Consider the following 24,244-nt stretch of genomic DNA (forward strand, 5'->3'; position numbering starts at 1 on the left):
GTCCTTATACCAGAGCTCGCGAGTCGAGTGAGTTCTACGTTCCGAAAATAGGATTTTATAGTAGAGTTAATGCTCTCGAGCTGCCTCTCATGCGTGCGGTCTAACACATGACGTTTTACACTCGATCCTATCTGAGAATTTCCAGCATCCTCGCGATCGATACGTGTCGCTTATGAGCAGCCTACAATCTATGCCACTGTTTCGAGACCGGTGGAGAACTAGTTAGTGGCGGGTCTGTGCGCATAAACATAAACCCTAGTTAGCGCCCGAATATAAGCTCTGGTTAAGCCACGAGTTAATCGTTTGTTTAGCCATGAACGTTCTATATTTAACGCTTTACTCCCGGCGCGTCACCCTTACGTAAACAACGCGACGTAATCAAAACGCGGAGATCCTCTCACGTCTCTCTCCCAAACGCCCACTTATCCTCCCACTTTCTATAAAGTCAACTTAACCGGACGTCCCGAAAGTAGGTCGCCGCTGATGCACCGATGCGGATTGCACATGCAACGGAGAATCATAGGTGTGTGCTGTGATTATTAGAATATCCCGAGAACAATTATAGCTCAGGTCTGTAGAGTCACCTTGGAAATCTTACTGGTTGACGATATCACGCTCTTCTAAGTTCATTTCCTTTCCCGACGGCGCGTACGACGCCTACATGCCCAGACTGCTTGCGACTAAAGTGGTTGCTGGCATTAGGAGAATGGCGACACTCTGACCGCAAGGCACCAAAGTTAGCCACGTTGCCGCTAATGAACTTCCTTGAGCACAAAGAAAACATCGTGCTATACTAACGAAGGAAACTCAACAAAGTATCTGACATCACCTGAAGGAAAGAAGTTTCGCAAGATACAACAACGACGAGCGTTGTTTTTTAACGCGCGCGCGCGCGCGTTTAGCGCCAGAAGGTTTTGGCCAACTTTACGCTGCCGTCGACAATTCGCGCGAAGTAAGAAATAATTAATAACCAGGGGAGAGCAGTCAGCTCTAAGAAATATTATCAATGCGTGTTGATACTGCCGAAAAACATAATCGACGTCAGGCGGCTTTTATTACGATCTATCAAACGTGATTAAGTACTGCCATTAAACAAAGTAATATTTTCGCGTCGAAACGGAAATTCAACACACCCTAAATGTTCAAAACAACAGTTTGACGATATAAATAATTCGTCAAGTTATCTTCATTAAGCATTATATAACGGTGCATGTCTTTGTGTTATCAATATACATTTAATTTAATGATTTACAAAATTAGACTTTATAAGAAAATTGCGAACTCGAAGTTGCAAAACTGCAAGTTGAATCAGCACCGAGGAAAATCAATTAGAAGAAAGTTTTGTCGCTGTTAAGAATAAAGTTCCAGAATATTCACTTGGCCATGGAAAATATAGACCTGAAAATTCTCGTTAATCATGAAATTCGAGATGCGCGTTGTTTTATCCTAAAGACCGAAGACTCGCTAATCCGTATACGTAGCACGGTGAGAATGCGGCATCGTGAATCGACATTCGATATTGCTAGATGGCCTGTGAGACATCACCACATACATATACATATGCGCGCAAGTACTATCAGTTCGCTCCAGCTACCGTTCCGGCGACGCATGAGACTCCACCATAAATATCGTGTTAAACGGTCTCGGTTTACTGTCCAATAATGGCCGAATATCGGCGTCTGCGTGCCGCTTGATAGTCATGCTATTATACAAGCTGAAGTGGGCCAGGCGCGATTCACCGCGCGAGAAGGGCCTCATTGTACAGCACAGATAACGCCGGGTGATGTCTCTCGCGCGCGTATTTTATGAGCACGAGGGATGCGAAGGAAGGGATGTCCATCTTACCGGAAATTGATCGCATGTCCGTATCAGACATAAATAGATGCGAATAATCGTTCGTCCGATACGTGACATTTCTTTCCTTACGATTCGTTGATTCCCACGGACTTTCCCGCTTCCTTGGCTCTCGATGAAAGTGAGCTGCTTCGTGGAAACTTTATGTAAGAGTCTCGATGAAAACTCGAAATTAATATGAATAGCTCGTACATGCCAAAAGTCACATAAAAGGATTTCCTGCGTAAGAAGCATGCAATGAGCTTGAGTGTACAAGACCCTCAATTCATATAATTCTCACCTCGGTTACATTGACGACACATTTTGTCGTCAGAAATCCTTTAGGTGTCACATCTGTATCTACGCTCTAATTAAGCGACAAGGACAGTTTCGTTGGAAATCTTGAAAATCTTATTCAGACCGCACGAATCTACCTGGGATGCGTGAAGCAGGTAGCATGCAGCATCCCGCTTAACGACCGGCGGTTGACGATATATTATGGCCGTCGGTCTCTTTGACTCGCCGACGAGAGCAAATAAACCCACGTGACGCATCCCAGATGACGATGGCTCGCCTAGGGATCAGGTAAATAAGACATCAAACAATTTAGGACGGTCCGAGGCGCGGATAGTCGACGACAACGGGCTGCACGAGAGACCGCAGCGCGGTTGACGAAGTTGACGAGGTTGCGGGCGAAGGTGAACGAGAAGGCGGCTTGGTCGAGAGATCCACGAAGGGGCACGGCGGACGAGAGAGAGCGACGAAGAGAAGAGGCAAGAGAGATGATATACGAAGGAGAAAGGGACCCAAAGCCACCGCGGCTCGCCCTGTTTTCCAAGAAGACAACAACTTCATTAGGCCGATCCTCTCCGCCCGTTTCGACTCTATCTAACCTCATGAATATGTATGCCGGCCGCCGATATATGTAGCCTTACGTCATGCAAAAGGATACCGGTTGCGAGATGATCGTCGATTTAAAGCCGTGAATCACGCGCAATATTAAGAAAAGGCGTGGGTCGCGCGTGAAACAAACGCCGCAATCAAAGAACAATGGCGCGAGTGAGTAAGAAATGCGGAACAATAGTACATTTAGCGGCTATTATTACGTTATTTTTATCATTATAAATATTGATTGTTATTTCACGCTCTCTCTCTCTCTCTCTTCAGCAACACAATCGGGCGTCATGAATTAATAGGACGAGTGAAAAGAAAATAATCCATTAATGTTCGTAATCGTAATTAATAATTAGACTTGGAGAATTTCACGTTTGTGTTATTTTCACGTGTTAGACCTTCACGTGAAATTCGAGCATTCGAATGAAATAACATTATATCATTCGTGCGTATGAGCTTCTGCCAATTACTGGTGAATGTTTCATAATCGGATTTTCATAACCGCTAGAGGTAGATTTGGTCAAATCGGTTGAAATGACTAGTAATTCCTTCCTATTGCCCTTCCGAATACAATTGGATCTCTATTCGCGCAGCGATTTATTTGATACCTATACTGCCACTCCACGATTCCCGTGAAGCGGGAATGTAATATCGCGCGATATCCTCGCGCATCTCACCTAAGTTCTCCGATTCAGTTTCTTCATTCGCCTGTGCGAATTGTACCCGCGCGATATCGCACGGACGAGTGCGATTAATAGAATTTACGAGCGACCGCAAATGACGCGTGAGGAGCGAGTGAAGCGTTAAAAGGAGACCGATTTCCTTATCGGACGATAAATAATCGGGAGGACGGGGGAAAAGAGGAACGTATTCCGTTCTTGCCGCGACTTGCCACATGAAAATCCCATGCTTCATTCGGGCGCGGTCGCATGCGCGCAAGTTCGCGAGAGCGTTGTTTCGCAGCGAGCGAAAGTTTGCAAGCGGGCGACAATCTACAGATAGGACCCGGCCGAAGAAGCTCGAAATGCAGCCCGACTCGCAAGTACCGTCCCACGGGAGGCGGCCGAAGTTTCTCGGATCGCCCCAGCGGAGTCCAGCTAATCACACTGCGATCCATTCGCGTCACTCCGTTCGTCGTGCTGTCTCCTAGGAGCGATAAGAAAGCCCGATAAGGAACCCGGAGCGAAATCTATCACGGCCACTGACAGCTTTCGATTGACCCACATTGCGCGCGTGGGCGACGGAAATATAATAAATGCCGGCTGTTACCCGTTTCTTCCCCGCATCCATCGTGCGAAATATCGTGCAAATATCGTGCAAATATCGTGTCAACATTTTGATATGACATCCGGCCGCGCGCGTTTCGACGAAATTATTTTGTAGGGCGTGAGCACGAGGGCGGAAACGAGGTGCAGCTCGTGTACCGGTTCGTCTAGCAGTCTAACGGGACGAAATCAGTGCCAGTTTCCACCATGTTACATCCTGAGAGTTACAATCTACGTCCATCGCAAATCCACCGCAAATTAAGGGTAAAGTTTGTCCTTCGGCAATTCGGAGTCTCGCTCCATACATACATGGCCACGCTCCGATATTTTCGCGGTGCCGTTCACTCTGTAACATCTAACCTACATCCCCAACATCGAATATCGAGTTTTCTCAACCGCGGTCAGTGGCTTCTCGTGGCCCGGCTGTTCCGTAAAGGCGAAGTACAGCGCTCGTACCAGAAATCCATAATTCAAAGCCGGGCAGGCCGGGGAAACCAGCAGTTTATCTTGTCCATGGAGAAGATTGTGCACTCGTACGACGTGCATTACAATATTAGGTGGTAAATATACATACCGCGACATGCGACGCGCTGGCGTGATAAACGTCCCCAATGGGGATTCCCTCGCTCGTGATAGAGTTTAATAAGAAACGATAGATGCGTTTTTCCGCAGCTGAATAATAACGCTTTTCTGCAATTGAAATTTTTTCTGCAATTGAATATTCGGCAGAATTTAAAATTCTTTTCTTTTGCATAAACATTTTATTGACGCTTTATTGGATCATCATTCGTGAGATTAGTCGGTTTATAGATCGACAAAAATCAATTCGTCGCTAAAACGCAAACCGGATGAATCATTAAAAAAAATCTCCGCCTCGACTTCGCGCCCGGTTATTTCTGGAGATGGAAACTATCTTTCCTGTTTCTCTTCTCCCTTCCTCGACAACGGCACGCTCGATTCCGCCGATATACGACGGCGGCATATGGCGTTAGACATCGCCCTAGCAGCAGATGGAACACGCACCAGGTTTAAACACAGGGGATGAAATAGGTGAACGATGAACAGTACTTTGTATCGCAAAACACCATCGATTTCAGAATCAATATCGTTCCATTTCTACAATGATTTCTACAATGTAATTTTGCGTATTAATTTTGGAATATTGTTTTGCATAGTCGTCGATCGATTTCGCTGTATCTCTCATTTCACTCTGTCGTAAACTAAAGCAAAGAGAGAAAATCTGGGTGGCATTAAACGGTTCCTAAAAGAGACGAAAAGTACCACTTTGGAGGAGACGACGCGCCGCAACGGATGATGAGAGCGGACGGAAATTTCTACATTCTTTTTTTCTCTGCGAACAAAGAAAAAAAGAGCGGAAAATGAAAAAGAGAAAGAGAAAGAGAGAGGGAAAGAGAAAAAAAACTTTTGCGAGATACAGAGGTGCACGGTGTGACGCGCACGAATATCTCTCTTCTATTCCCTTTGCGATGGCGGTGCCAGCGTTAAGTACGTCTATTTAATGGAATTTTAATGTCGGTTTTTAAAGAGCCGACGACGCACAAAACACCAGCCCTCGACGTTACGCACGTACGGCCGAGTGCTCGGACGCGTGTTACGCGCCCAGTATCCGGCTGAAGCTCGGGGCGACGTGGCTCCAAAAAACATTTTAATTGCTGCTGTCGCGGAGCAGCAAATTTCTATACATACATTTCCCACATTCGGCCCGAGTCCCGTTGTTATTTTTAATTAATGCGGGCTATCGGTCCTGTTTTCGCAGCTCGTCCGTAAAAATAATGTCGCCGGCGAGACGTTAATGTCGAGAAATTTATTCACGTCGCTCGCATGCCTTAATTAATTCGCATTTTTGCATCTTATTCATCATGTTATAAATGTGAAAACCTCCGCGAATGTGAACGGGATCTAGCTCGGCTACGCTAAAATCAGCTTCAGTCTTACGCCCATAAATAAGCGTTGAGATAAATTTTATTCTTTAAACGATCATCACGAATTATCTTTATTATATATAATAATTTTCATATAAAATTACCGTTATCTAGTATTATATAACTAGTATTATATAACGGATTTTTGTAATTTTTTAGATCTAGTATTATATAACGGATTTTTGTAATTTTTTAGATTTATATACATGAAACAATTTACTTTAAAAATGAATTAAAAAGGGGCACATGCAACATTAAAATTTACAAATATTATATTTTACTGATAACATTCGGTGAAAGTATATAAACACAATATTTTTAATTACAACTGTACCATCCTAACATTATTACATCTAAAACGTTATTAAATTCATTTCCACCAAAATAATTATTATGCATATAACGTTCTCTCTCCTACATGTATCATTTATAAATAGCATATTATAAGAATAATGGCGATTACCATCTTCCAAATTAACCGTGGATTCGTTTTAAAAGCATTCGAAGGATTATTTTCAATAAAAGCGTTGCTATTTCTCTTGATGGCTGTTAATCCATCTCTGCCGTACCGCTTCGAGCAGCCGGCACGTGCAGACGTCGGAACATCTACTGGATCCGCGAATCGCACTGAATTACCAGCATCAACGGCACCATTTATCCCGTTACTTTTTGCGGAGATCCCTCTTCTCGCGCGCTCGTAAATCCGACGTCGCGGCGCACGTCGACGATTTCGCACTTCGTACGACGCGGCCCCGTTACAACTGCACGCCTCTACGACGGACGACGTCTAACCATAGAGCGCCAAGACGAAGAGATAGCGAGTTTATGTGCCGGCGAAATGTTCGCCGTGGGATCGTGTGTAATTCGGAGAAGCAACCCGAAACGGAGTGCGAAATCGTTCGTCATGCCGAACGGCCTGTGGGTCGTTCCACTCGCTCGCTAGCTGCGTCCGCCGTTCGCGTTTGAATGTAACTTTGGATGTAACTACCAAATTCATAGGTGTTTCACTGGCACTCAGACATTCACGCAATATCGATTTACATTCAAACAAATTTGTGACGTCGTAATTTTGTCAAGAAACATTTCAAATCCGTTTTCAATAAGAAATTTGCACCTTTCCCAACATTCGCGTCTCTTTAACGCCTCTTTTGCACTATATAAATTGTGTGTGGCAACTTCCAGCCTAATTAAATAAATTTATACAAATGTAAATAAACATTTATGTCATAAATTTTAGTGGCTAAAGTAATAATATTAAACAAATTAAAAACTTTAATGTGAAAACATATTTAATTAACCTTTATATTCCGCTAATAAAATATTAAAATAGAATAACATTACATAACGTTACGTTAATTACATAACGTTTGTATTTATACTGCTGTTATGTTGTTCTTTGAGAGCGCTTGATTATAAAGTTCTAGCAATAAAATAATTTTGAAATTGAAATATATGGATTTATTTTGAAAGTAACAGCGCCGTTTTAATAAAGCATTGCTATTTCTCTTGATCGCTTTGAAATCATTTCGTCGTACTATAATGAGTAACTGGCACATGCATCCAGAACGTCTACCAGATCTGCGCATTAAATTATCAGAATTAATGATACCATTTATTCTGTAATTTATTTATACAATATTTACAGCATTTCAAGCGCGTAATTCACAATTTCATTGCGTCTTTCGCATGGGTATAAAGCATCTCATCGAGATATTAAAAATAAACTCAGTGAATTAATTTCGATTCGTAAAATTAAGGTACTAAACCGCTACTGGTTTATCGGCAATGGATAAAATTACATCATGCCGAGATCGATTAAGACGAGAACTAGTTTCAAAGTATTGGAAAAGAAAGAATCGAAGGCAATCGTTAAAATAATCGAATAACTCGATATTCACTTTCAGTAGAGTTCGATAATCATCGAACGTTCAAAGAAAGTTAGGTTATTCCCTGGCAATAAGGCAAAAGTTTAACGAGCACCCGCTCGTTTCACGTTCACGCCCAGGGGTCAGAAAGTTTGATACTAATAAAATAATTTTAGCGCTTCCAATAATTATCGCAATTATATTTTTTATAGTTATTTGTTATTCAACGTGATAATACATAACACATAAATCTATTACATATTTAATTAAATTTAAAATAATTTTAAAAAAGAAATATTAAATTTAATTAAATTAATTAAAGTTTCTTATTTTATATATTTTATACATATGACATAAATACACACATGTCATGAATTTTTTCAGTAACATGCAATTGATGTTATAAAATTGCATATATATATATATATATATATATATATATATATATATATAGTTAGGACAGCAACTATATATGTACAGTAGATATGTTTTGATTCATTCATAATTTTCCACATGAATGGGTAAAAATTTTATCATGGAATAGAAACACGTCCAACTGGAGACGACGATTCCCTTCAGTGTAACGAGATGGGAGTTTCGGGAAATAATTTGAAATTTAATTAAAACTGCTATTTACCTGACGGATCAACGGGGGTGACAGTACGAACGATGGGAATGGAAAATGATGGCAAGAGAAATTCTTTTTTTCCCGCCAAGAGTCTCCCGGCAAAATAGCTATATGATTACCAGTAAACAGCGCGAAGAATAAAGTAATTTACCAGCAAGAGAAAATGGAATCGGAATAAAATATCCCGATTATTCCAATTTATCATTCGCAATTTTTACTATTTTCTGTTTCAAGGCTTACATTCACAACAGTCTTTAAAACTGAATAATATATTAAGATACGAAACTCTTTAGAATTTTGTAGCCACCTTTCTGTAATATAGTAAAATGCTATTATCAAAATAATTGGTGAGTTTTAAATAACGATATCGGAAGTTAACGATTATGCCATTCGATAGCCGTATTCTATTAGCGTTCCGCGCTTTGAGCGCATACGTGCCTTTTCCGAAGATTTACGGAAGCTTACGCAAGCTAAACTCGTAGAAGCTGCTGGCGTTTTCTCGGAACGATGCACGGGTTTGTACTCTCGGAGCGTGGTGTTGTGCGAGAGTTCGGACGAAGGAGTACACGCGAAGGAGAGCAGGCGGAACGAGCGAGACGACGTCTCGTAGGCACTCCCGGCTTACAATTAAATGCCGACTTCACAGCTGCTTATGGCCAAAATTTATTTCCATCGCGGGGCACGGCCGGCGGCAGCCTGCTAATTATCCGCTTGCCGTTTAACCGTCTCGTAACACGAAATGCAGGCGAGGTAGACACGCCGGCATCGTTGGGGAAACTTATTAGCAACGGCGCTTACAATTTCCTCCTCTGCCCTTAACAATGTCTCTCTACTCGCTACTCTAACACAAACCTTACGGTCAACGAAGGTCTAATTCAGACGCAGCTTCCGTGCGGTGCACGTCTTTTGTTTTCTCCGCCGAGCGATTTCGTTAATAACAGCGGTGTCGCGATCCTGCAGAGGTGCGCCAGCGCGGTGTATCCCATGATTTTCATGTAAAGATTAGTCCACGCGAACGAACGCGATGTTCAACGAGATGCCGCGGCGCATTTGCAACGCGAAATTTCGATAATTCTCGTTTCATTCTGCGCGAGTTCGCTTTTCCGAAAATGCTCCGCTACATTACGTTACGAAGTTATCCAGCAACGAGCACGAGTCATAAATAATTATTACCGTCAGCGTGCGATTAATGCTTATCATAATTTTGCCATCTCATATTCCTCTTCCGTGGTAATCAACATGTGTCCCTTGTACTGGTGTTTCCGGCACGACAGGACGACATGTATCGTCTTATATTTGAGCTCGTTTCACGCTCGCCGGAACAACCACCCGCGAATTTATAAGGGTCGATCGAAATAACCGTTTTACCGCCATCGCCAACAGCGTCGGCTGCACAGGGTCGAAATCATTCCCACGAGCATCCTTCGTCCCGCTGGTGGGATAATCAAGCGCGTTGGAGAAGGCCAGGCCGCGCACTCCCACCGATGAAACGAGAATCGTGTTGGTTTCGACCGCGAAAGCTCCGCGAAAGCTCCGCTGTCCGTGCACGGGAGACCGTAAACAGATGTGCGCCGAAAAGGATTTCGTGCACGTATGTATAATTTCCTAACAAAGCAATCCTCGAAAGGATTGTCTTTGATAGATTTTCCAAAGATCAAGTAAGATACATGATGATATATGTCGTATTGAATATTCTTAATGCTTATTGCCGTGCTTCTAATAAATACAAAGCTCGAGCTATCACAAATAATCAAAGATATCAAAGATACGTAATGTAAGCGATAATATGCAAATATATAGTTTATAATTATAGAAAAGTTATAGTAGTTTAACGATCCAGAGATTCTCTCAATATCCCCGATATTCCAGAATCGCAAGCAGAATAGCATATAGACTCGCAAAATTACCAATTCAAATGTTCGTGTAACTATTTTCCCAAAATTATATAGACATGTCGAAGTATGTCGCGGTAGCTTCCATAATTACCCCGAAGTGGTCTTCGCCTGATATCCCAAAAGCGATCGATCGCGCTTCAAAGTTTCGAAGAAGAAGAGGATTGGGAAGGCGAAATGCAGCTGCAGCTGCAAACCCAGCGCAACATTAAGGACATACCGCAGCGAGAGGGAACCTGGCAGTATTACTCGACTAATCACTTTGTAACATGGTCGAGCTAGACTCCTTCGAGATTGAGCAAGACGAACAAGAAGAACGGGGCGTGGTGGTATTTCTTGGGAGTGGGTCGAGGGTGTTGGAAAGAGGTAAGACAGGCCAACAAACCGTGCCAAGTGCCAACTTCTCTTGTTAGAGAACAATTAAGAAATGCAGTGTTGCAAGTACAGGTTGGAAAGATGGGAAGAAGCTCGGTGTTTTCACGCGTGCCAACATGTATATACGTTGCCTAGCAAGCTTGCAGCAAAAAACTGACCGGTTTTTATTTGTTTCCCTGGATAAATTAAAATTTTTATATCATTTTGAAAATTGAAAATGAAAAATACAAGTGAGAAAAATATGACATAGAAGAAAAGCTAATTGTCGACTATAACGTCTGAGATGATATTATATCGCATAAACAACCAACGTGGACACGCTGCAATTTTCGTATTATGCAATTTATTTTCATTATACTTGCTAATTTTCGCCAATTTTAAATTCATGCGTACGTGCGGATTTATATACTTTAATTATCACAGCCTATAGACGTTTCTGCTATATTTCAACTATCCGCAAATGATCAGAATTTTAATTAGAATAATTTATTAATAACAATTTGTCCGTATATTGCGAAACAATTAATTTGCATCCAAATGGATCACCCCCAATTCGGCTGTGTTGTGTTTTAATTAAGCGCGCAAAATATTCTCGATTCTATATTTGCCACGTCAATAATTGCGATCGTATCGTTTCCATCGTTCTACTATTAATAATTATATGTTCCTTTCTTTTATGACAATTACGTATCAAACAGACATTAATTTGGGAATAACATTGCGAGACTATCTGTTTTATTAAATCGTACAAGAATGCCCTACCGAACGATTTAAATGTACAATTATTTACATATAATTCTCATATTGCACGGTAAGATAATTTTATGATAGAGAAAAGATCATCGTGGCGACAAACAATGCAACATAGTACACAAGTTCGATTCATGAAAATAATTTCTCTTCAAATTTGTACGATCTTAAGAAGATTGTTATCCAAATTATACATAATTTTTACGACGGGCTGACGGAAAGGGTGTTTCCAAGATCTTGCGTGACAATGTGGTGCTGGTATTGTATATATCGGTATCGGATTTGACGATGCCATGCGGTCGTGTTACGCACGCTGGTACAGGTCGTCAGGGGGCCCCTGAAAGGACAATCCCCGGCCCTTTCGTCCGGCCATTACGAAGCATTAAGCTGACCCTGTCGACTATCATCCCTGTGGCAACAGTTATAATAACTTTTTTTCCTTCGTTTCGACAATAACGCGCGGTTTCCGAGCAAAGCCAGTTTTCAATTTCCCTTTGTTGCTACCGAGCTTCATCACCCTCGCCCTCACGAACGCACGTTCCTAAAACTTCCTCGCCTTCGATCAACACGTCGGTCACGAAGCACGAGAGCCGAAGAGTAAAAAGTTCGCGCGCTATCGTTAGGGGACCCCCTAATCATTATCATTCGTCGCTGAACGAGTTGTCACGAAACTTTTCGGGGCAGAATGTTAGTTTCTGTAATTTCCCAGGCATCATCAGCCTGGAAATTACAATCTCGCGTAATGCACGGTTGTCACTGTTGACAAAGACAGAATACGCGGCTAGTGCAAACATTTGGCATGGGGTTGGAGGTCGTAATACATACCAACAGTCGGACACGGCTGTAAAGTAATTAGCTCTGCCGGACGGACATTCGTGCCTTGAAAGCCAGACTGTGCCTTCTACGATTTTATGCCGTCTGGTCGTCTCAAAGTAATAATAAACTTTAAAGTAATTAAGATATATCGGGCTCCAATTACGGCTAGCTCCAAGAGGGAAGGGGCGCGATATCCCTCTTCACACTTTTCGCAAGATATACTTTACGGCTGCCGGCGCCGACTTTTCGACGACTTCGATCAAAGTCACTGCGATTAATTTCGCGTTGAATAAATTAGCAAGCTCAGGCTGCTAAGTAATCGGAAGTCGCGCAATGTCAATACTCATTAAATAACATAAATGGTATTATTAAGTTTTGCGAAGAGAGAAAAGGCAGAGTTATATCACTCGTACCTTAAAACAAACCCCAAAAGATTTAATAATAAAAAGATATATATGTGTGTGTGTGTGTGTGTGTGTGTGTGTGTGTGTGTGTGTGTGTGTGTGTGTACACATACACAGAACATGTGTGTGTGTGTGTGCATGTGTATTACAACAAAAACTCGTACGGGTAAAAGCCTCTAATTTACATGCCGTCGAGCGATTATTTTTTTTTACTGCCTATTCTTCAACGCAATTGCAGCTTGATGTCCTTTCGACCGGATGTTTGATGCAGGACTGAGGCGAATACGTAATCGGTGCACGAAATGCATGCATGCGAAATAAATTCGCACGCGATTATTCACTGTGGTTTATGCGTACACGATACATCGTCGAATCCACAAACAGATTATTGCCGACAAAAGTCCGAAGTGGTCTGCAAGTATACATACTGACTCTTGAGATCGCGGTAATTGCGTGCGAATTCCGCGATGTCGATCCGTCGACTGCTTTTTATTGCCGGTCGTTAGTGTAATTAGATCCATGCTGTTCACGAATGAAAACCGCGAATTAAATGTAATCGTGACTTTATACGCGAAATGAAAAGATGCTGTTAGACAAATTAAAGACAAATTAAAATATCTTTTCCCAACCAATTTTATTTTGTAAGTGTATCGAAAAATGTAATAAATATATTATTTTTTTTATTAAGAATTATTAATAAATTATTAAATAAACTTAATTGTTTAATATTTGTTAGAACGCGTAAAAATTATTACAAGCATTAAGGATAAAGAGAATAAAATTTTTTGCTGCATCTCGCAATTTGCAAATTAGATAAAATAATAGAAAGAAAAGAAACATCGTTTTACGAGTCGATCTGAGAATAACAACAATGAGAGGCGAGTGGTAGCGGCTAAGGGAATTCTTGTATCGCGGATGTGTTGATATCGGTCGTAACAATTTATTCGGTCGGTGGAGAACACGAAGGGAGAGCGCTCTTGGCGCGGGGTTCCGTCATTTTTTTTTTTTCTTTTCAATATCGCCGTTTGAGATAAAGTGAGATTCAATTTCCTGTCTCTGTCTCTTTTCTCTCTCTCTCTCTCTCTCTCTCTCTCTCTCTCTTTCTCTCTCTGTCTACCTTTCCCTTTTACATGCTTTCTTCTTCTCGCACTATGACCTGTGAACGACTGAGACAGCGCAGCCTGAAATTCCTGTGACGAACAGATATCGTCCCCGACTACTCGAGAGGGTGGAGTTGAGATAACTTCGAATACGTGGAAAGGTTTCGAGGGTTCATGGAGTACTACGCGACTTATATCGAGGATTTGGTACGTGCGTGCGCTTCGAGGGAGGAAGAAGGGCCGAACGATTAGGTGACTAACCCTCTGTTTGCACGGTGAAGTATTCCGATAACAGTGGATCCCCCTATCAATGATATCTCTGCGCCTCGTTTATTGATACAGGACAATTAGCTCGTCCGCCATCAAAGCGCAACAGACATCTTATTGAAGTCCACTTGGAGTTATTGAAACATAGCGGGGATATGACAACTTTGCTACCCATTTAAATTTGCAATTATTGTAAGGTATAATAGCTTTATATTACAGACAACTCCGTAATAGATTCGTGTTATTCCACTCCATTTTATTATCAATTTCATAGTACGCTTTCACGTCCGTTTTAGTTTTCTCTTCATCCAAAATATATAAAACATTTTCTTCTTATCAAATAAAAACTCTTGAAAACAAACAAGATGAAAGTGTGTCTAAACATAACAAGTATGATACATAATTTCTTATTGACACTCAGAAATAATAAAATTCCATTTGTCTTTTTTTAGATTTGATTTCTCGAAATTGATAGAGTAACGACATTATTAAAAGAAGTTAAAAGAAACGACATTGGAAAATCATTATATAAAAATAATATTATTTAAATTTTCATCTTCCTAATATCGAGATTTTCGTTCTAAAAGTGTGTTTGACACAGTGATGACGTAGTGAAATAACATAATGAACTAGAGGATAAGAGCGTAAGAGAACGATATGCTAGCCCATTAGCCGCGACAATAAAAGAAACGATAGTTGACAATTATTCTCCTCACTGTCGTAGAATCGCGCATTTACTATCGAGAGTTTCTTACGTTTGCGCCTTCTCAAAGTGCCTGTCGTTAAGAGTCTTCGAGGCTGGACTGCATCAACAAAAAGTTGTGGCGATGTATATGCATTTGACTGCGCGTGCGAAAGTTCCAATTGGATGGGAACGCAACAGCGTGCAAGGATGTCTCGAACGAACGTAATCGCCTCGACGTGGAATCTCGTTAAGCAGCGTGAAAGAACTTAATGCGCCGTTAAGGTCCGCCGCCTCGAGGCCTCGTACTACTCGAGAGGTGCAAGAATGTAATATCCGCGTGTGGTTTACAGCACGACGGCCAACGACTTGTCCAGCTGTAAAACTAAGACCCAAGACGTAAGATTCCGCACCGGCGAGATTTTCCTGCCACCCCAGGTGGGACGAAATAATGCGCGCGCGCGCGCGCGCGCACCCAGCATATAATATTAATTTTATTAGAAACGACAGGATCCTCCGAGCCCGCACGACGGCGAACTTACGACGGTTATTACCAACGATAATCATACTCTTCGTCGGGCGTAATTACCAGTACGGCACCGTACCCGGTAATCCTTCCCGAATCACATAAATGATGATGGAAGTATTTTCATTTCCAGTTTAACGTCCTCCTCGTAGATGTCTTAAGTATTACAGAGTATACGGGAAACGAGCACACTTTCTGCCTTTTTTATCATTCGATCGATACGGATCGGTGTGCAAAGTAAGACACCGCGCGGAGCGTCACATCCTCATTATCCTCTTTATTCGTAAGAAAGATATTCGTAGCGACAAAATCGTCTTGTCTCACGAGCGCGGGTATTATACTTCCGCGCGTTTACACCGCCAAGTACAAAGTGTTTTCTGGAGTCATAAAAGAGCGAAAAAGGATGAATAGATGGGAGAAGGCGGAAGAAGGAAAGATCTACCTGTTCCTTGCCGGTCCTTTCCCGCTATCTCCTTCAGAGTGCACGTAATCCTGGAATATCCAACGTCCCTGTCTTCGTCGTGCTTCGCGTACTTTTTGTTTCGCGTACTTTTTGTTTCGTGAGTGCCGTATAGCACACGCCGCTCCAGCCAGAATTTACGCCGCGAACGGATTTCACTCTAAATAAAGAAAAGATGGAAAGCTAATGCTACTACAACTGCTCCTTTCGTACGAGATACGTGTGAGCTGTCAAACGTACACACGCTACAACCGGTACACGTGTTCAGTCGCGAACGTGAAAGGAGGAGAAAAGAGAGAACGTCTGTTTAATTTAATTCGCACTTGCAAAACTCTTTGTATGCGGATGGGAATTAAAGTTCGTACGAGCTCTTCGAATCCGATTAAAGTGGCGATTAAAGCAAAGCTCACGCGACGGGTTTAGATTAAACGGCCGAAAACTCATCGCTCTTCGTTTTCTATCTGCTGTAATACTCCGACGAACCGCCGTGCGTTCGAGAACACTATGCGATTACGCGAAAGCGACGAAGAAGAAGTTACGAACTATTCCTTCGCTCTTGCGAATCGATCGTAAGCGGTTATCTTTCTCGTTTGAGCACAGATTTGCACTAACACTTCCCTCGTGACTCGAGCTTCAGGGATTTCGCAACAAAGTTCCCATTCTTGTGTGCACGCCCACAACGATCGCACGAACTTGGGTCGTGTCTTCGGTATGCCTATTAGAAGTTAGCCCCCCACTTTTAGAAATAACTTATTTTGAGAATTGTGCTGAATTGTGCTAGATTTGTGCTACATTGTGTTCGAATTTTAAAATCGTAATGTAAAAAATATCATAAAAAAAAAAAACATTTCAGGCTAGCCCCCACTTTGCGATTTTTTTAATTTTTTCGATTGTGCTAGGTTGTGCTAACATTGTGCCAAAATATTATCTTTAAAAAATAATAGAAACAATAGAAGTTATGATAAAAAATAGATTTAGGAAAAAAGATATATAAATGACATTTATTCTTGTATCAGTCATTTAAAGAGCATACAAATGCGTATCTAACATATACTCGCTTAGCACAAGTCGGCACAACGATATGAAGGACACTTTATTCTTGAACGCGGCCCTTCGCGTAAGCATTTTATGTTAAAAATTCGCGTTTGCAGTTACTCGATGTTGATAATACTGCATATCTGAGTTGTGCTTTTTTTTCATTTTTTATGACATTTTTCACATTACGGTTTTAAAATTGGAGCACAATGTAGCACAAACCTAACACAATTCAGCACAAAATAAGTTCTAAAAGTGGGGGGCTAACTTTTAATAGGTCTACGCGTCGTCCTCCGCACTGCCATCGCTCCTTTATCCACCGTTTCTCGCCCCCGATGCCACGTCTCGCGGGTTAGTTCGTGCAGCCTCGCGTGCTTTTTCTCGCCGAGAGATGAGAGAACTTTCGGAGCATCGACTGGCGAGGAAGAAAAAGAAAATAAAAACTTGAAAGCACAGCTAAGAACGGCACGAATAATGCATAGTAGAAATTAATCGAATCCCCCGGCGCTTTTTTGTCACGGCGTCGCGTCGTCCGGCGTCGTGTCGCGGTCGCGAACGATCGGCAAGAGTCGTTCCTCCGTGCGCGCCGAGCAAATCAAAAGGAAAACTTCGAGGATAATTTCCAAGAGTCCAGTAAGGGTTATGCTCGTGCTCTTTCACTCGGTGTAACTCGAGCAAGATACGCGGGCCTTTTCAAAGGGAATAATTCGACCGCGGTGTACCCGTGCGCCGCGTACGAAAGCTTCCGGCTGATTCCGATGGTCTAACTTCGCTGGCTTTCCAAAGGCAATGTCTCGGCATTCATGCTGACCCCCGACCACAGGAATACGCGGCTTCGAATACCGCGTGCCGGATGAGTCTTAGCTGCGGTCGCTCATTACGCAGCTTTAACGGAAACGATAGTGGGTGGGTGGGAGAGAGAGAGAGAGAGAGAGAGAGAGAGAGAGAGAGAGAGAGAGAGAGAGAGAAACAGCCTGACCGTAAGACGAAATCGGACGATCAGTAGCGATGCAGTTGACTCGTAGAGCTTTTAATCTCAAAAATCTTTAGGACCTTCGGGCGACCAAAGGAAAACTTTCGTAGTCCGTTCAGCACTCACGATCGGCCAAACGACCGCGCTTCCCTTCGCTTTTCCCTCTTCTCTTTACCCAGCTACTTCTGCAAACATCACTCGCAAGTCTCTATATAGTGCAAAGAGAGCATTGCCACTCGAACTCCTCGAATTTACCAACAAATTAGGGACTGTACGACTGTACGAAGTAATCTAGCAAAAAAATCGGTTGCGAATAGAAGGGAAAAAGGCAAGCTGGAAGAACGATTGATGTATCGTTGCGTTAAAAAATGTATTTAACTTAATCCGTTAGCTTCAGACGATTTATTTAAATAACGGTCGATAATCATGATGAAAAATAGATTTGTTTGTACTAGATACTAAAGACTATTGGCATTTTGAGAGGCTTATAGCTTAACACAATGAGACATAGTCGTATAGAGTTTCGCGCAACTTTGTTGCATACACGCATATACGATGGGTTACACGTCAAATATGTGCGCAAATTGGATCAGCAGATCGGTTTGAGAAGCCCGTCGAAATTAATATCCGTTCCGTTAGTTACCAGAGATCCGATGCGAAGGGCTTAGAATCCATGATCGCTACGTGGCATAGACGTCTGCCCGCAAGTACAGATTAGATCAATGCGATGTGTTATATTTGAATACAGTATATAGTAGATGCATGTATCGAACTTTATTGCAAGTATATTCACGACGCTATCAATCAACACGCTGCTTGACGGCGAATCTTGCGAATGAGTTTCAATGTGCGTGCCTTAAGTCCTGGACAGTCATCATTTATTTTTAACAACAAGGACTGTTTGAGAAATCCGAGTATCTTATCGCGAATATATAGAATGAGAAACGATCAAATAACGATTACGCCTCAATGCGACGTAGGTTCGCAGTACAATGTCTGCTTGTCTACTCCACATGTATATCGCGCGCCAGAATTTACGTCATACTCCAAACATCGCGAAGTAAGATTAGACGCATTCGTTCTACGGGGGCTCGCAACCACTGTCGGTTTTCCTTCAACGTTCGCGGAACGCACGGCGACAAAATTAGCCGACGGCAACTCCGAAACAAGTATCGTGGAGCTCTAGCAGTTGTGGGTACGCCGCGCGCTTCGCGAAGCCCTCGAAACTTCGTGCCAAACATTCGCGTGAAACCGGCGTTCTCCGGCGTACGTACGCATACGTCCTGACGGAAAAACGGACGGCGCAACTACAAGAACGATAACCGGCGCTATTGTAATTCCGCCATTGGCGCGACAGGAGAACAGACCGACGAAGTCCGGTCGCAAATCCTCCAAAAAGTTCCTCAGAAAATGCTACGCTCGTGGAAAACCTTTCGGAATGCGTAGGTCCTCGCGTGAGCGTACGTGAGTGCACGTGTGCGTCCGCGTGTGTACGTGTGTACTGTATGTGTGCGTATGTGTGTCGCGCTCGTAAGCAGCGTGTCTCCCCAGCATGCGGTCTCTTGCTTGTACGTAATACACGCGAGAGGCGGCACGCACCGGCGATGCTCACCACACTCGACTTTCATGGCCCAAGCCAGCCAAGCCAAGCTAGCTAGCGAACCAACCAGCCAGCCAACCAAGCAGGCAACCGTCCGACCAGCCAACCGACCAACCGACCATTCCACATTCCATTCGACGGTTCTCTCTCCCCCGACACCATAATGAAGTCAGCCCGGCGTTCTAAGCCCCGGTAATATCGCGTGGCAGGGCACTCCCCGAGATAATATTGGTGATGTATGCTAACGGGCACACACATTTCGTAGCCCGGGGTACGTACGTTTTCCTTTTTTTCTTCCTTTACCCACTCGTACCATTCCACTCGTACCGTCCGTTCTCTTAAACGATTTACCGCAAAGCGAGAAAAGGAAGCGGGATAAAGAGGGGGTCAGCATCCCCTAAGAAAAACGTCGGGGAATTTAATTCCTGATGTATATCGCGGCGGAGAGTATTTTTCGCACGTATGACAAGCGAACCATCAGTTGGTTTCGTCAACTCCTAATAGAGAGTCTTAAATGGATTCTTAAATGGATTCTTAAATAATGAGGAATAATTAAAATTTACACTTTGCGAATCGTTTAAAAAAAAAAAAAAAATTACTGCCATTAGTGAAACTCGTAATTTCGGAAAAAAGGATGAATAAAGTTCTCTGATTAATTTCGCGCGGAGTCCTTCCACCTGCATCAAATACGCTGATTGTATTTCACGTAGGTGTGAGCGATTGAGTTTGCTCGTTCGCACAATTTGTACTGCAAATTGCTGGTCGGCTCGATAAAACGATCCCGGAAGTCACGATATTTAATTTGGAGGATTGCAAATTAATCACGATCGATATATCCCGATGTAAAAGTTGCACAGCAATCTCCATCGGTTGTCGCGAATGAAACGAGTCGTTACAATTGTTATAAATAAAAAAATAGCCGGCATAAAGTGCGAATGAAACGCACTCCATTGTTAAATAAAATATATCAAATGATGTTTACGTTATTAATTGTCGCTTTACATTCGAAGTATCGTAGTAAAACATTGTGAAACTACTTTTGCGTATCTTCTCAGACAGTTGCGATACAGTGACCGCAAAGATTGCGTAATTTATCTCATGCCAGATTACAACTATCGTATTGTATTCATTTCCTGCATATATGATTAGTCCGCCAAACATGTGAGGCTCGAAACATGGAACACGTTTCTATCTTGCTGCGAACAGCAACACTCGACGGTCGATGAGAAAACGAAAAATCACGATATACCACGTGGCTATCGCCCCGCTCTTCCGTTTCCGTTTCCGTCCGAGCCTGGCCTACCGTAACCAAAACAAGCCGGACTCGGTGCGCGAGTATGATTCACGCGAATATCGCCGCGCACTCGTACTCATACTCATTGACCGTAGAGATTTATCTACCAATAATCACACGATAATCCTACAGTCATTGAGAAAAAAAATGTAAGAACGATCACCGATCGTCGTCCGATATAGACGCACTTTTTACGACATGTCACTGATGTCATTGTGAGTAACCAGGAGCACTTAAGAATATCTGACCTTTGTGATGCCTGAGATGAGAGCGTCCGCAGCATGGTTGCTCGAAATAAGCGTGTCCGGGATGGACGCCGGCGGGCCTGCTGGCCGCGCTGGGACCCATAAGTTGTCCCAGGACAGCTGCTAGAACAGCTGTCCTAAACACCGTCGTCATGGCGTCCGGTAGTAGCCTGTACCTCTGCATAGTTACAGGAAAATAAAGAACACCTTTTCACTATCCTCTTTCGTTGCTCCTCCTTTCTCCTTCCTTCACTCTCTCTCTCTCTCTCTCTTTCGATTCCTCGAGAAATGGTTCCTGCGATCCGTTCTACCTCCGCCAAATCTGGAGCATTTCGCGCACGATCGACCGTCACTACGGTACGTCCGATCCGGGCCTTGACGAAACTTACAAAGGACCGCGTGAGCCGCGACGCTCTGGCCTTGAGTAAGAGGAGGTAGAGTCTCCGGCCACAGCGTGGTTGTTGCCCTTTGCCGCTGGCAACGACGACGACGGCCGTTCACCGGCGTGTAAAGCGTCTCTCGTCCTTTCTCTCTCAGTCTCGCTCTCGGCCAACTCGTCGTCCTTGTCCCGTGTTCCCGTGGCAGGTACACTCCAAGATAGAAACTCGACCGCGTGTTGCTCCACTCTCTCTCTCTCTCTCTCTCTCTCTCTCTCTCTCTCTCTCTCTCTCCCGATCTCTCTCCACGCTTCCTCTCCTTTCACGGCGCCTCGGAGGACAAAGGAATTCTCTTTCCTTCGCCTTTTACTCTGCGTACACGACCGGATACCCTTGCAATTGCAGGTTAAGTTCTTAAATCGACGTCTTGGATTAATAGCGCGAGCGCAGATTCTACATTTCCCTTATCTCCTTGAACATCTGATCATCGTTATCTATCAGTTGGCTATTTAATCGTTTTTTTCTGTCAGCAGTTTCCAAAAGCCACCAGTTTTCCAAAATATATGTTATTATGATTCTTGACGAAGGGCGCAACAATGCGGAGAATTCGAATCGGAGCGGTTGTGTGTGAATTACCAACTGAGAAAATCTTGATTAACTAAATATAAAGAACGAGACGCGTACGATGGTCACATCTGTTGCTCGGAGTCGACGGAGCCGCGATCTCAGAGTCCACGGAGCTGCTGTTCCCTATCGCAAGTACATCTTCGCGGTGCCAGGGAGTAATCGCAACCGCGTTGGCGACACACGTCCGTGCATCTATCACAACATGTTCAAACAGTTGATCGAGCGTTGGAAACACCGAGAACAAAAAGGAATGCGCGTCGCGACGCTGTCGACCGGACTCGATTTACTGAGCGACAACGAACGACGATTGCGCAAGACCTCCCTCATCGGAGGCCGCGGCACGACTGTTACCCTCTGACGCGCGTTGCCGCGTTCAGTCGTGCTCGGCGCCGCTCGGCTGGTCTCGGCTCCACTCGGTCGGAGTTGCTCCAAAGTCGTGCCGCACGACTCCTATGATCCATCCACGGCCGCTGTGGCTGCGCTCTCTCCCTCTCTCTTTCTTTCCTCCTCTCTCTCTCTCTCTCTCTCTTTCTCTCCTCGCAATCCGAGTTAGGTACTCGCTCGCCACGAAAAGGCGAGGAAGCGTCAGCCCTCGATATTTCTCGTAACCCTAGCGCGCCGCCCGCTTTATGGCGGCTATGAAAAATTTTTAGGCCGCGCGACAGGGCAGGGCCTGGAAGGGAGAAAAACGGATGCTCCAAGTCGGACTTTACGGCACTTTCGCAGAGGTACCAGCTGAATTATGAAGAAGCACCGCCCCATTCTTTTCTTTTCCTTTTTTTTTTTTCGAAACGTCAAATAAAACGCACCGCCTTACTTGCCCTTCCTTTTGGCAAAGCCAATAAGCCTCTTCGATTCGCGGCAAATCTTCTGGCGGATTTCTCGCGATTATCGAGCTCTTTGCTCCGCTTATCAATGAGTGCACTGAGATACTAATAAAAAAATGTCAGATAAAACGTTCGTAATATTCATAAGAAAATGTGATATTAAAATTATGCATATTATATTCGAAATTAATTATTGAAAATATCATCTTATGATACATCACTGGAAAATAATTTACGAATGTTATAAGAGGTTTGAGAAAAATGTTATAAGAATTCTTGATTTTAGCAAATTGATTTCCAAAGTCTTTCATTTATTACATATTAAAATATTTAATAATATATGAATGTTCAATATATTATTAATATTATTAATATACATTTTTAATATCTCTTCGTAATATTTCTTGATCTCATATGAATCTTACAAATCTTACGAACTTCAAACTTTATGAAATAAAACCGTAACATGGAAAATTTTATGACAGAATTTATAAATTTTATAATAGATAAAAGTCGATAAAGCAAAAAGAGACTATATAGAGGGCTCAATATATAGGGCCTTATATATAGGACTCAAATACAATATTTTAAAACTGAGGAAAAGGATAATAATTGAGTTTCAATACATATGCATATTATATTTCGGTTTGATAGTTGACGCAAACGAACGCTAATTGAAGTAAAACGGTTAACATGATTATTCCGACTAAATCATTTGGTTAGCGAAAATTCAGTTAGCGGTCTACTGAGTGCATGCAAATGTAATTACGATGCGAAAGCGAAATCTTGTTATTCTAGGTGACTATTCATATTATTTGTACAAACTGCGCGAAGCGAAGAATGCCAGACGCGATTGTGCAACTCAAATTATCAATTTTTTGTCATTTGTCTGTTTCCAATATGAGATCTTCTATATCCATTGTGAAACATATAAATACGATTGACAAATACTTAATGTTGCAGTCTAGATGCTTCGGTCTACATGAAGCTATATGGAATAATGATGCTGCATTATGAAAATCCACTTTGCAAGCTGCAATATATCGTTCCGCTATCCACGTTATAAAATCAATTCACACGGACGTGTCGTAGAGAATTTCTGAGGGGTCGAGATGTACACGTTCGACGTGCGCTACATCATGCGCACCGACGCAGCCCGAAGAATGCCGCGAGAACGAAGTCAAGCGGGGTGTATGAATAAGTCGATATGCTAATGCGAAAATCCTGCGAAGTTAGCTGAGCCCAGGCTGAGCTGCAAAGAAAGTTGCGCAGCATCCAGGCCGCGATACAAAGTGTCTCTCGGTAACGCGGAAGAAGAGGAGAGACAATTTTGTACCCCCCGTGGACGTAACGGTACCGGGTATTATGGCTTTAGTGGGTACAGGCCACTTCCTTTGTTGCTCCACAAGAATAGTGGAGGCGCAGTGTCTACGGAGGTAAGGGAAGTCGTAAGAATTTTAGAACAAAGGGAAAACCAGTCGGGGGGAGCCGTGGTAGAAGCCGTGGCTTTTTCTTAGCTTTCTCTCTCTCTCTCTCTCTCTCTCTCTCTCTCTCTCTCTCTCTCTC

The 24,244-nt window shown here is 43.0% G+C and overlaps 1 protein-coding gene across 4 annotated transcripts in view; it reads right to left on the bottom strand.

Annotated features, from left to right (window-relative positions):
- The window catches only part of Sema2a (Semaphorin 2a), a 317,771-nt gene that overhangs the window by 115,777 nt on the left and 177,750 nt on the right, over nucleotides 1-24,244 (bottom strand). Inside the window, exon 1 of one of the 4 annotated variants that reach the window (XM_011647406.2) lies at nucleotides 20,851-22,211. The exons of the other annotated variants lie outside the window; for them this stretch is intronic. Coding sequence (XP_011645708.2) covers nucleotides 20,851-21,031 — 181 coding nt within the window. The 5' untranslated portion in view covers nucleotides 21,032-22,211. Of the gene's footprint in view, nucleotides 1-20,850; nucleotides 22,212-24,244 lie in introns of those variants that run through there. 4 annotated transcript variants of the gene reach the window in all.

This window comes from Pogonomyrmex barbatus, unplaced genomic scaffold (genome assembly GCF_055798465.1).
Source record: "Pogonomyrmex barbatus isolate J1 unplaced genomic scaffold, ASM5579846v1 scaffold10, whole genome shotgun sequence".
NCBI lineage: Eukaryota > Metazoa > Arthropoda > Insecta > Hymenoptera > Formicidae > Pogonomyrmex > Pogonomyrmex barbatus.